At 40.0% G+C, this 14408-nt stretch overlaps 4 protein-coding genes across 4 annotated transcripts; 3 read left to right on the top strand and 1 right to left on the bottom strand.

Annotated features, from left to right (window-relative positions):
* Nucleotides 1-188: 188 nt before the first annotated feature.
* Nucleotides 189-4745, bottom strand: HSL1 (protein kinase HSL1; the record flags this gene model as incomplete). Its single annotated transcript, XM_056229334.1, has 1 exon — nt 189-4745. The coding sequence occupies one exon, from the start codon at nt 4743-4745 to the stop codon at nt 189-191; it is 4557 nt and encodes a 1518-aa protein (XP_056083363.1).
* Nucleotides 4746-5902: 1157 nt separating this feature from the next.
* Nucleotides 5903-7447, top strand: APE1 (metalloaminopeptidase APE1; the record flags this gene model as incomplete). The annotated part of the gene is made up of 1 exon (XM_056229333.1): nt 5903-7447. One exon carries the CDS (start codon nt 5903-5905, stop codon nt 7445-7447), a length of 1545 nt encoding a protein of 514 aa, XP_056083362.1.
* Nucleotides 7448-8142: 695 nt separating this feature from the next.
* GFA1 (glutamine--fructose-6-phosphate transaminase (isomerizing) GFA1) lies at nt 8143-10296 on the top strand (the record flags this gene model as incomplete). The annotated part of the gene is made up of 1 exon (XM_056229332.1): nt 8143-10296. One exon carries the CDS (start codon nt 8143-8145, stop codon nt 10294-10296), a length of 2154 nt encoding a protein of 717 aa, XP_056083361.1.
* A 616-nt stretch (nt 10297-10912) lies between these two features.
* SEG2 (Seg2p) lies at nt 10913-14206 on the top strand (the record flags this gene model as incomplete). The annotated part of the gene is made up of 1 exon (XM_056229331.1): nt 10913-14206. One exon carries the CDS (start codon nt 10913-10915, stop codon nt 14204-14206), a length of 3294 nt encoding a protein of 1097 aa, XP_056083360.1.
* Nucleotides 14207-14408: the final 202 nt, after the last annotated feature.

Genomic DNA, 14408 nt, shown 5'->3' with positions numbered 1-14408 from the left:
ACAGCTGCCCCTACGCATATAGGGTTGTATTTATTTCTAAACTAGGACAATGTGTAAACCCATTTTTTCCTATCTCTTCATTGTAATAATGTTCTTTTAATTGTTTTTTTTTCACATTTGCCCATTCAGTTCTCGTACATCATTTTTTGATATTCGTGTTATATAGTTATCTATTGTTTATACAAAATTTATGAACGTCCGGCATTTTGAATTACTCTCTCTACATCATCATTGAACTTTTCAAAAGCCTTATCAGAGGCAGTGTTTGAATGCTTGCTTCTTCTTTTTACGGTTACAACCGTTGAAGCATTGGGTAGACTGCTGATTTTAATTTTAAATTTAAAGTTGCCTTTTACAAATTTGCATTCATATTCTACGGTTTTTTTGCCAAACTTGTGATCTATGGTCTTTAATTGGTAGTCAATACTATTTTTGTTGAATTCATTCAATGTCAGCATATGAGCATCATCAAATGAGATATTCGTTACGTGATTTTTAGATGTCTTCGTACCACTGTTATGAGAGGAAAGATTTCGGAATAGTTTAACAAACCAATTTTTTTTATCATTGACGGGCGCATCTCCATCATCAGATTTTTTGACACTTTTTACAATATTTACTGGCTTTTTCTTATTGACAGGCGAACTTGATTTAACAGCACCGTCTTTAGTAACCTTACTTGACGAGAGTTCCGGTACTGCAAGATGGTCATTTTCTGTAAGATCAGCATGGCCTTCCTTATTAACAAGTGGCAGCAAAGAAACTTGAGCAGGTTGTTCGGATATTCTATTATCCAGCTTTATATGCTCCTTTTTTATTTTTTGCATTCCTAATTTTTTAGATTCTTCTTCTTCTTCATCAAAAAGCATCGTTACTCTTTGCTTTGGTTTAGGGCTTTCTTCTGATGATCTTTGATTTGGGTTAATCAAATCCGATGCAAGCATATCAGCTTGGGAGGTGTAGTCATCCTGATCTTCTTCCAAATCTTTGAACATTGATTGTAAACTTTGGGAGATGCCTAATGCCTTGCTATCACGACTAGCACGTGTGGAGGAGAATCTCTTTTGCACGTGTGGGTTCGGCGGCTTGTCCGGCGATAATTGGAGTTTTGAAAGTATTTCTTCTGTAGTTTCCCTAGGAATGCCTGAATTATTATTATTCCAATAAAGACTTACTCTAACGTTAGTTGCTGGCGTAAGGACATTTGTGGTTGCCAATGTGTCGATAGACACAGCTTTTCTATGTACACTTCCCTGTGAATCGCTCTCCGAAGATGTGTTTAATGAACCTTCATCAGAGGGAGCATCCTCAAAGATATTAATACCCTCTTTATCACGAGTATTTGGTACAGTATAATTTGGAATATTATTAATCTCACTATTATCTGTTTCGTTTTCCTTCGGCATGTAGTCGACCGATTTGGTTTCTTTCGCATTTGTAAACGACGATATTTTTGGCGATGCGCCAGTTATATTATTACCGGAACCACTATTCATAAGTTGAATTGCCTGAGCCGTAAAAGTGTTCGTCGGTATTTCCATCGCAAATGTCATATCCGAGATTCCATCCAGATCGTTGCTCAAATAGGATCCAGGTGAGCTTTGATTACGCCTCATGGATAAATTAGCGTTCAGGTTTGATCGTGGCGTTAAAGATATCTTGGCAGACTTCTTTCGCAGAGGGTGCGATATGGCAACGCTCCTAGATTGATTCTGTGGTATACTTAAATGTTTATCATCACTATCATCGGCGAGGATCTGACTAAGGTTTTTAAACGTCATAGAGGTGTTCAAAAAGGTGGAAGGTAAGGACAACATTGGCTTATGAATTGTACTAGATTCCGCTAGAACGCTGGGATCTGTCGAAGATGTCGCCATGGTAGTTAAAGGAATGTGTGAGCTTCCGACTGAATCATCTAAAGTATTGTGCGGGGTTTCATTCACTGAATTTCTACTCATAAACAGGGAGCCTCCTTCGTGTGTCCAGTGAGGAGGTGGATCCTTTTTTAATTTCAGTCCTTGCAACAGCGATTCTACCTTCGAGTTCGCCGGTTGAGAGAAGTTGCGACGAGGATCTAAAGATAAAGATGGGGGTTTTTGATCATCAGGCAAAGAATTTACACGGAGTTCTTGAGGTTGAATAGGTTTGACTGATGATAAACGCTCATTTTTTCTTTCCAGTTGTTCCATAAGATTCTTCTTTTTCATTCTCATGCCTTCATTTTTCAAAAATTGTTTATTGGTTTCATTAAACGAGTTCGTAATATCTGAAAGAACTGTTCTTTTAGGCTTTTGAGATTCGAAATAGGTCGGATTTTGAGTATTTACTTTTTGGAAAGGAGAAAATGAAGAAGACTGTGAGTCCCCTTCAATTGGATTAAACGAGTTTTTCTCAGCCTTGGTGAGGCGTTTCGGGTCTTCATTCTCCTTACTCATAGACGCCTTTGGGTCCATGATAGATTTTGTTGGGGGTTTTGTATTATCTCTTACTTGTCTTGGACCATCATTTTCCCTTTCATTGTCCTCTTCCTCCTCAAGAATCTTATCTAAGGCGTTTCCAAATAAGATCTGGTCACATAAGATCTCAAAGTCGGAGTCTGATTCCAAAGAGTGCGGCTCATACTCCCTTGCATTTTCGGGGGCCGGTATTTTGCTGGGCAGAGGATCATCAAATACTAATAAATCATTCAGGTTCAAGGAACGTTTTGAAATAGACTGTAATGAGTATAGAGATCTTTTTGAGGCCGAGTTTTGCAGTGTTCTCCTAACAGTAGCAGTTGGAGCGATGTTTTTCTTCGAAAGTGATTTATGTAATGATTTGTTTGAGGGAGAAGGATGAACTGCCTTCCCTGACAAGGAAAATCTTGAAGGCGATTTCTGCAGTTGAGGTAGAGGCATTGCGTTTTCACGAACAGTTTCTCTAGTAGTTGAAGCGGACAATGATAATTTGGAACTTGACGGACGTAACGATCTCTTCGAACGTGAAGAAATAGAAGTATATGAGTTACGAAAAACTCTGGATGAAGAAGCGTTGAATATAGGAATTGCAGGTGACAGCGGTACAACTTCTGCTTCGAACTTATCGCTTCCCGGTTGACTGAGAGCATTAATACTAAACTGAGACTTCTGCGCCAACACTGGGGCATTCATTTCTGCATCAACGCTTGAGTTAGTGTTATTCGGATTGAATGCTGAAATATTTTCTGAATGTACTTCTGAAGAGAATGAAGTTTTTACATCATTATCGCTTGTGTTCGTGACATAGGGAAGTTCAAAAGTGTTCCCTGTTTTTGATTCATCCATGCTACTTTCCTTTGGTACCTTCTTTTTTTCGTTCGACAAGGACAATGAAATTGAGTGACGTTGTTTATACTGTAATAGTAGTGAATAAAATAATTTTTCCTCGGACATTGGCTTTTGAAGCAACTTTGCAGTGATTAACTCACGAGAGACTCCATGCCACAAAATTTGCAAACTTCTTAGGATAGATTCATCAATTTCCCCCCTTGAATGTAAAGTTACAACAGAGGGCGAAACATTGTTCAACAAGTGCAAATCTGAATTGGATTTTCCTCTTGCCATATTATCTCTCTTCATCTTTCTGATCATTTTATTAATGGGTAGGTTATCGTACTTCTTGATAAGAGGATGATTTAATATTTCTTGGGTGGTTATTCTTTTCTCTGGATTGATTACCAGTATTTTTGATATTAAGTCACGAGCTTCAGCAGAGAGATTCATGGGCATTTGATATTTGCCCGATTGAACTTTTAGCAGCAGCTTTTTGATGTTGTCATCGTTAAACGGCAAATGCCCAGTCAACAGTGCAAATAAAACGATACCGCAGGACCAAACATCGCTTGGGCCACCATGATATGGCCTACCCATAACGATCTCAGGAGACGCGTAATGCGGAGAGCCACACGAAGTCTTTAAAAGTTTGTTAGGAAGTTCTAAAGCCGCCATACCAAAATCAGCAATTTTAATCTTCCTGTTTTTTTTATCTAACAATAGGTTTTCAGGTTTAAGATCACGATGACATATGTTAAAGGAATGACAGAAGGAAACACCTTCCACTATTTGCTTGAAATAATGGATCGCCTCCCTTTCAGGCAGTTTTCCCTTCGAGACCAAGTAATCAAATAGCTCACCACCATCAACGTATTCCAACACTAAATATAGCTCGGATTTATTCTCCCAAACTTCGAACAATGCCATCACGTTGGCGTGGGATATTAGTTTCATAATGACAATTTCTCGCTCTATACCATACGGATTGGTTTGAGTATGGTTACTATGTTCTTTGGACGCTATGGATGGAGACGATACATTAGAGGTGATCATGGAAGAAGAATAAGAATTAGGAACAGTTCCGTTATTGGAACGGTGAACGAAGGCCTTTTTCTTGGGGACAATCTTGATGGCAGCCAATTGTCCTGTCTCTATATTTTTAGCTAAACGAACTCTACCGGAAGATCCCTTCCCCAGAGTTTTGCCCAACTTCCAAGGGCCAACTGTGTCTCTGGATTTCCTCTTTGACGATTTTGTAGCGACACTTATGGTAGATTCGGGCTGGGATAATCTCTTAGTGGCGTCATTTACAGATTGCACCACACGTTCCAAATGTGCCGATGATCTCTTTGGGTTCGAATTTACTTTGGCCATAGCCCTCTTAGCTGCCTTCTTGGCCAACGAAGACGAGCGACCTTCAGGTTTTCGGTTAAACTTAGATACGTGGCCAGTCATTTCCTAAGATAAAAGATAAGAAAATAATAATAACAATAGTAAAGGAGTGAATAATAGTTGGTTGTTAGTTTTTATTTGTGTTTCTTGTCTAGTAAATCGGGCTTGTTGTTCTTGTCTTGACTTTCTTTTAGAGTTCTGCTCTTTGTTTTGATGGTTTATTGAGAAGCCTAGTCTACGCTCTTGACGTTAGATAACTGAAGGTGCAAGCCTGAATACGCGTTCAAGAAGAGATGGGTCTCGAAACAAAAGAGTACTTGCTTATATTGAGAACGCCAATAAGAAATGCCACTACAATGCTGCTCCCAGCCGGTACAATACAGTTCACTTCATGATGAAGATTTGTTTTTACTAGTTAGCCCAAACAGCTCAACGCGAAAAGGAGCACGCGAAAAAAAATATAGAAGGAATATTTCACAACGCGAAAAAGAAGGCCAAAGACAAGACATTCTATCAACCTTTGCTCTTGTAAAACGAAGGTATGCCTGCATCAATTGCAGCCGCAGCTCATGCGGCCTCTTATACTAGCTATATATATCATCGTGGCAGACGCGTAAGCTTCAGTTTGTATAAGTGTTTAGGTCTCTAAAGTATTTCTTGCCAGGTACGTGATTGTCTCTACGTATGGAAAGGCGATGATAGCCGTTGCAATCCCTTATCTCTTCAAGTTCTTGGTATCAGATAAAAGAGTACTAAATATGCATCACTCTTCCTGATTTGGAGTGAGATAAATGGGAGTGGTGCCATTCCACACTGAAATGCTGAATCAGCCTGCCTCAAACCCAGGGTATGGGTTGCGAGCCTCGATTTTCTCGAAAGACCATGCAAAGGAAAAGTAGGCTTGAGGCCAACAGTTATCGGAAAATCGGGAGAGTGTTGTTTGGGCCAGGGCTTTTCCAAGAACAGGCGAGGACTGAAGATGTCTAGCGCGGCTTTGGCTGAGGGATAAGGCAATGGCATTAAGCGATGGTCGAAGAGAATAGGGTTAGGTCGGCAGTTGACACCCCTTAATCGTTCTGCAGGATAATAAAAATTTCCATCATGAATATTCAACTTTATAAGGAAGGATAAGACATGCTACGTAAACCTATATATTCTGTAACTTTTGTAAAAACTTACGATTTAAAAAGACGAATACTTCACAATAAAATAAGAGAAAAATGGAGGAACAACGTGAAATACTGGAACAATTGAAGAAAACTCTACAAATGCTAACTGTTGAGCCATCCAAGAATGATCAAACTGTCCACAAGAAGAGTGATAAGGGAAAATTCGAAAATTCAGGATATATCCTCGAGCACAATTACGAGGACATTGCGCAGGAGTTCATTGAATTCATTTACGGCAACCCTACCACTTACCATGTAATATCATTCTTCGCCAAACTGTTAGATAAGCATGGCTTCAAATACCTGAGCGAGAAATCCAATTGGAATGATTCCATTGGCGAAGATGGCGGGAAATTCTACACCATCAGAAACGGTACTAACCTCTCCGCCTTTATCCTGGGCAAGAACTGGAAAGCTAACAAGGGTGTTGGTGTCGTTGGATCTCATGTCGACGCTTTGACCGTCAAGTTAAAGCCAGTCTCCTTCAAGGACACATCTGAAGGCTACGGCAGGATTGCCGTCGCGCCATACGGAGGTACTTTAAATGAACTGTGGTTAGACAGAGACCTGGGTATTGGTGGTCGTCTTCTTTACAAAGCGAAGGACACAAACAAAATCAAAAGCGCTCTGATTGATTCTACTCCCTTCCCCATTTGTAGAATCCCTTCATTAGCTCCTCATTTCGGTAAACCGGCCGAAGGCCCGTTTGATAAAGAGGACCAAACCATCCCAGTCATCGGCTTTCCGGCTCCAGATGAGGAAGGCAATGAATCACCTACGGATGATGAACGGAAATCGCCCTTATTCGGCAAGCATTCCATTCATCTTTTAAGGTACATCGCTGGATTAGCTGGTGTGGAGGTATCCGAACTGATTCAAATGGACTTGGACTTATTCGATGTTCAAAAAGGTACCATTGGTGGTATTGGTAGGCATTTCCTTTTCGCGCCACGTCTGGATGACAGATTGTGCAGTTTCGCGGCAATGATTGCCTTGATTTGCTATGCTAAAAATGTCAACGTCGAAGACTCGGATTTGTTCTCCGCTGTCACTTTGTATGATAACGAAGAAATCGGTTCGTTGACAAGACAAGGCGCAAAGGGTGGTCTGCTGGAGTCCGTTGTGGAGCGCAGTTCTTTTGCCTTCAGCAAAAAGCCAGTCGACTTACACACGATTTGGGCTAATTCCATCATTCTATCCGCCGACGTCAACCACTTGTATAACCCAAACTTCCCAGAAGTCTACTTGAAGAACCATTCTCCAGTGCCCAACGTCGGAATCACTCTGTCGCTGGATCCAAATGGCCACATGGCCACGGATGTCGTGGGCACTGCCCTGGTGGAGGAACTGGCACGCCGCAATGGGGACAAAGTGCAGTACTTTCAAATCAAAAACAATTCAAGATCAGGCGGTACCATTGGCCCATCCTTGGCTTCTCAAACCGGTGCCCGTACCATAGACTTGGGTATCGCGCAATTGTCCATGCACAGTATCAGGGCAGCTACAGGGTCCAAGGATGTAGGATTAGGTGTCAAGTTCTTCAGCGGCTTCTTCAAGAATTGGAGATCCGTCTACGATGAATTTGGAGAATTGTGATTTTGTAGTATTTTTTTTTTGATTCCATTTTTTTCACCTCTTATTCTAAAAATACTTTGACTTTCAATGAGCAAGGAAAAAAGTAACCCATCAAAATCATCAAAATATAAATACATGTTTATAAATAAAACATCTAAAAATACCTAAACCTCAAAGTTTCTGTTTACTAGCACGTACCTAACGTCAGCGTAAGTCTTGTGAGCCGTATTGGATGAAACAAACCACATACTTGTTCCCGAATTAGCCAAGCATTCTTTCTTTTGTGACACTGTCAATCAGCCACAACAAGGCCGGGTAATGAGCGGCTCGCAACATTTTCTTCGATTATATCATTTTTTTCACAAATCAAAAACATTAGACTTCCTTTTTGGGAAATCGGATGCATTTTAGCGTTTCTGAGGCGACTTCTCCTCTTCTATAGATATTTATTTAGTGTTTTGCATTCGACCCTTTCTCTTTTCAACTTTATTTTTGGAAACACATACCTGTTTCCATTTACCAACTCATTCATCACACGTATCGTCACTTCCAAGTTACAAAACCGTGTCTTTACTAAGAGTATTCCTATATAGTCAAGAAAAAGTTGGCAAAAGGTTAATATAAACAAGGGATATTTGTTTTCCTTTTCTTATATAGTTATCGAGACGAATAAGCAGTAAGTTCTCGAGCAAGGCAACAGCAGCGATTATAAAAAAATGTGTGGTATTTTTGGTTATTGCAATTACCTGGTAGAGAGGTCGAGAGGGGATATCATCGACACTTTGGTGGATGGTTTACAAAGACTAGAGTATAGAGGCTATGACTCCACCGGTATTGCTATCGATGGTGACGAAGCTGACTCTACTTTCATCTATAAGCAAATTGGTAAAGTGAGTGCTCTAAAGGAAGAAATTGCCAAACAGAAGCCAAACAGGGATGTTACTTTTGTCTCTCACTGTGGTATTGCTCATACTAGATGGGCTACTCATGGTCGTCCAGAAAAAAGAAACTGTCACCCTCAAAGGTCCGACCCAGAGGGCCAGTTTGTGGTTGTTCATAATGGTATCATCACAAACTTTAGAGAACTGAAGACCCTCTTGGCCAACAAGGGTTACAAATTCGAAAGTGATACTGATACTGAATGTATTGCTAAATTGTATCTGCATTTATACAATACAAATTTACAGAACGGCCATGATTTGGATTTCCATGAGTTAACTAAACTAGTTCTTTTGGAGCTGGAAGGTTCATATGGGTTATTATGCAAATCTTGCCACTATCCAAATGAAGTTATTGCCACCAGAAAGGGGTCTCCTTTACTGATTGGTGTAAAATCTGAAAAGAAGTTAAAGGTTGATTTTGTGGATGTCGAATTTCCTGAAGACAACGCTGGTCAGCCAGAAATTCCCTTGAAATCGAATAACAAATCCTTTGGCTTGGGGCCAAGGAAAGCTCGTGAATTTGAAGCTGGTTCCCAAAACGCCAATTTACTACCGATTGCGCCCAATGAATTCAATCTAAGACATTCTCAATCTAGAGCGTTTTTATCAGAAGACGGCTCCCCAACTCCAGTGGAGTTTTTTGTTTCTTCAGATGCGGCATCTGTCGTTAAACATACCAAGAAGGTCCTATTCTTAGAAGATGACGACCTTGCTCATATCTATGATGGTGAATTACATATCCATAGATCAAGAAGAGAAGTAGGCGCATCCATGACAAGGTCCATTCAAACCTTAGAAATGGAATTAGCTCAAATTATGAAGGGTCCTTACGACCATTTTATGCAAAAGGAAATTTATGAGCAACCTGAATCCACTTTCAACACTATGAGAGGTAGAATTGATTATGATAATAATAAAGTGATATTAGGGGGTCTAAAGGCATGGCTGCCAGTTGTCAGAAGAGCACGTAGGCTAATTATGATTGCATGTGGTACTTCATATCATTCATGCTTGGCCACTCGTGCTATCTTCGAAGAGCTATCGGATATCCCAGTTAGCGTGGAATTAGCATCTGACTTTTTGGACAGAAAATGCCCCGTCTTTAGAGACGATGTGTGTGTGTTTGTTTCACAAAGTGGTGAAACTGCTGATACTATATTGGCCTTAAATTACTGTTTAGAAAGAGGTGCCTTGACAGTCGGAATTGTTAACAGTGTTGGTTCTTCGATTTCTCGTGTCACGCATTGTGGTGTTCATATTAATGCAGGCCCAGAAATTGGGGTTGCCTCTACGAAAGCTTACACTTCCCAATATATCGCTTTGGTAATGTTTGCTCTATCATTATCAGATGACCGTGTATCGAAGATAGACAGAAGAATCGAAATCATTCAAGGTTTGAAGTTGATTCCTGGCCAAATTAAACAAGTTTTGAAATTGGAACCAAGAATAAAAAAGATATGTTCAACTGAATTGAAGGATCAAAAATCTTTGCTGTTATTGGGTAGAGGTTACCAATTTGCTGCTGCTCTTGAAGGTGCTTTGAAGATCAAAGAAATTTCTTATATGCATTCTGAAGGTGTTTTGGCTGGCGAATTGAAACATGGTGTTTTGGCCTTGGTCGATGAAAACTTACCAATCATCGCCTTTGGTACCAGGGATTCTTTATTCCCCAAAGTCGTTTCCTCCATTGAACAAGTTACCGCAAGAAAGGGTCATCCAATCATTATTTGCAATGAAAACGATGAAGTGTGGGCAGAAAAATCTAAATCAATCGACTTGCAAACTCTAGAAGTTCCACAAACCGTTGATTGTTTACAAGGTTTAATCAATATCGTTCCCCTGCAACTAATGTCATATTGGTTGGCTGTTGAGAAAGGTATTGATGTTGATTTCCCAAGAAATTTGGCTAAATCTGTTACTGTCGAATAGGTGAAAGTCGTTCACTTTTCTTACGTCCACCAATCCTCCATTCACATCTCCTTCATCACTTCTCTTTCGCTCTTTAATATTGATGTCCTCCCATTATACTGTAATGCGTAATACAAACTGGCATTGAAAAAGGTTCCACTTGTATTTTCCTATTCATATAAAAAAATAAACTTATATAAATAACCAAAAAGGCCGCTGCAGCCCCTAATCAAATCTGCTACATAATATTTTTTCAATCGTTATAATCTTCGAAAAGCATAAAGGCCTTGCTATCGGTCCTTTGAAACAACAACGAGCCCTATACTGGTTTTGGTCTACTTTTTTACCCGCAGTAGTAGATCCGATGATTATCCTCATCGACTTCTGGTGAAATTCGAAGAAAAACAAGTTTGAGGGAGTGAACGAACAATTGGCAATCAACAAAAAAAAAAGGGTAAAGGGGATTTTGCAATTGCAGAGGAGCAAATTCCGAAACTTGACGTAAATAATCAGTATTCGGTTTCCCTCCATTTTTCCTTTCCAATTTCTCATTCATGACTGGAAAAAATAGCTGTTACTAACCTCACTGATAACCGGAATCATATAAGTAGAAAGTAAAAAGAGCAATAACTAATAAATGAGTGGGCGAATGCGGAATAGGGGAATGACCCAAGAAAACAGTTCAGACGCCCTGGCAGCAGCAGCAGCGATTGGAAATGCCCTCAGCAATAACGGTAGAGTAGTTGATAGAAGCAAAATACCACAATACAATCAAAGTTTCACATCTCGAACGGCTTCAATTGGAGGGATGGATAGATATACAATGGTCACAAATTCTAGGAATAATTCAAGGGCGCCTTCAATGAATGGAAATGGAAACCGATTCTACAGAAGCACGTCTAGTTTGGCCAATAAAGGACATAACAGTACTGTTGACAATTTGAACTTGAGAAGGCAACAGAAGGCTCGTGAAGATGCAGAAACTACCTTTCGAGAATTCGGAGGTCATCAATCATCAAAAGCTTTAAACGTTCCAAATTTAACAAGCAGAGACAATAAATCAAGGACTACATTATTTGGGAGCTCAGGCGGCATAAGGACGACGGTTAAAAAATACATACCTGGTCCTAGAGGATTAGTTGCCGTGGAAGTCCCCGTGCAAAAGGGACCTTCAAGATATCATACTAGCTCCGACTCAAACAATGCGGGTGACAGAGCATATTCTTTACCTACTGGAAAGCATAATTCGAGCTCAACGTACAGGAAGAAAACTACTAAAGCAACTCTCAAAACGACGGAATCACGAGGAAGAAAACCTAAACATGGAATTGAATCAAAGGGTCACAATCCAAGTAAAGTGTCAACCAAAAGGCATACTAAATCATCAAAGCAGCAGCATAATGATAATGTTCCATTAATCGAAATGACCATGAATGAAGAAACGGAACAGGAGCTGCGGAAAGATTTGCACGGCCCATTCGAATTCAGGCCCATGACCATATCTGACAACGACGACGACTCTTTCGTTGGGTCAAATCGCAGCGTATTGGAAAAAAACGAAAACAGACTCAATGAACGTGAGAAAAAAGACGAGATTGAAAAATTACTCAATGAAGTTCGTACTTTAGAAGAGAAAATATCAGACATTGAGGTAGAAAAATCAAACGAAGAAGAAAGAGAACGAAATCTGATCTTGGAGTTGAGGAAAGTTAAACAAAACGAAGAACGGAGAATGGAAGTATTGAGGAGAGAACTGAATATTGCCAAGGAAAATGCGGATCTTGAAGCTGAAGAACTAAAGCTAATAGAAACCAAAAGAAAAACGCACCTTCATGACGAAGGGGAAATCAAATCCAAAATTGAAACCGTCGTGGTTCATCAGCGGGCTTCATCCAAGTCTGAGCCCAAACAACTGCTTCTAAAAGACATGGGAAAAGAATCCTCAAATACACAGGATCAGTCTCAATATGTCAAAAATTCCAAAATTAATAATCTTATAAACACTGAGGAAGAACCAGTGAATCCTATTATGCTCGACTCTTTCAATGATCCCGTCTTCCAGATAAACTCAAACAATGAATCTGGTGGTAACAAAGATTTAGACAGCCTTATTGGAAGTGAATTATCGGATTATAATTGTATAGAAGGTTCAGCACTCGACTTTCGCGCAACCGCGAAGACAAGCGTGGAGTCTGAAATTCATGCGAATCAAGCTGGGTTGAAATTACCTCCAGATGACTGTTTCAAATGCCACGAAGAAGGCACGAAGGAACATGGTATAGACCTTGCTGGTAAAAATTGTGCTTCAAACCAAAAGGAAAAAGATGTTGATCAAGACGGCTTACTGTTAGACAGTGATGAACCAGAGACCTCTGAAACACTTCCTGGCATTCTTGAGATCGATACTATCAGACCAGAGAAGGTAAGTGGTGTTATCAGAGACATCAATGACGATGAAAATGTCAATAACTATTCCGATGAGGAGGAAGAGGAAGAGGATGAAGATGAAGAATATCATGATTCTTATGACGTGATAGTACATGAACCGGTTCAAATGGAACAGAGAATAACTAACGTACCTCCCTCAAAATATCCTTTAGAATACCCAAACAAAGCGAATAGTGACAAGAACAACCAACAAAATTACAACAACACAGAAGTTTTTCAGTCCGGAACAAAAAAGTCTAAATACTTACTTGATGCTAATCCTTATCTTGCTAGCGCCAGTTCAGACACTCTAAATCTGGACTCAGAAAACCTGAACTCTAAATCTTCGACTGAAACCACAAGGACGGTACCTGGTCATTCAAAAGGCTCACCACAACCAGAATTCAAATCCGCTTTGAAGAAAACATTAGCTCTCCCATCAAGTGCGTCTTCCTCTATTTACTCGGTGGATACACCGTCGAGTAGCAATACACATATAGTGCGCACGACAGCCTCCAACACGAAAGTGAACGAACGTCGTCCATTAACGAGTAGTTTAGAACAAAAACATAATCAAGCTGGTCTCACAGAAATCCCTATGATGTCGCCCAAGCGTCTAGAGGATAAAAGGAAAAACCTTAACCGGTTGTGCGTTAGGACTTTGCGTGGTAGTTGCAATGAGGCTTCTCTCACCTATAAAGTATCGCATTCGTCTTCTAATTCATCATCATCGCCTTCCTGCCATAGCACAAGACCATCAATTCCTGTAAATTCTGGAGGACTTGCTTCAAACTGTGCTTCAAAACGTTACTCAAAGGCTCCTCAAACAAGCACAACCTCAAGAGAATCACCAAATCGCCTTCCTTTGAATGTTAATAAAAGTGCTGTCTACCCAAGAGAACTCCCTGCCAAGAAGTCCAGTTTTGAGAAGGAAAGACCTATGAATGACAACCTCGGATTCAGAAGTATGTCTCTGAGAGAGCCACTTGTGACGAAGAGTACTCCAGCTATGAGAGCAGGAAGTTTAGAAGAGGAAGAAAGGAGAGAACAAAAGGGACATTTCTCAAGAAAATCATGGAATTTTGGTTTATCTTCTCCACTGAAGGCAAAAAACCATTCTTCTCATCCTTCCAACGAAACAGAGGAAATAACAGGTTCAATGACGGACTGCGGCAATCAAAATCCATCTCTATACACTGCGCCGTCTATGAATAATAAAGAGAACGTAAGTCAAGCTGGCACAGAAGGTCATCGATTCTCATTATTCAAAATTAGAAGCCCAACACTCGATGAAAACGTATCCACTGGAACGAACGCCTTGAATTCAACAAATTCTGAGATGTCCACGGCACTCCCCTTGGGCGTGCCAGTGACTATTATAGAGAAGAACGGAGAAATACACAAACTCCATAACGATGATGCTGCTAAGAAGGATAATTCACATCATCATGGTGGCCACAGTAAATTTGGTAGAAAGCTTAAGAAAATTTTTGGTAGAAAATAAAGGTTTCGAACAAAAAAAATGTAAGCAATATAAGGATAAACAGCCGATGTAATTTTAGTGATGCTTAGCTTTTTTCATAATAGACTTTAATAATTAATCCAAATACTTATTTATTTTATGTTGTAAGTTCTTCTCGATTTTTTTCTTAGATATTGTTAAAATGTGTTCCAACAAGTAGGTAGAAAGGGTGATTAATTGTTAC

Source organism: Saccharomyces kudriavzevii (assembly GCF_947243775.1).
Source record: "Saccharomyces kudriavzevii IFO 1802 strain IFO1802 genome assembly, chromosome: 11".
In the NCBI taxonomy this organism is placed as follows: Eukaryota; Fungi; Ascomycota; class Saccharomycetes; order Saccharomycetales; family Saccharomycetaceae; genus Saccharomyces; species Saccharomyces kudriavzevii.
Note: the sequence above shows the minus strand (reverse complement) of the source record. Positions and strands in the feature narration are given on the sequence as shown.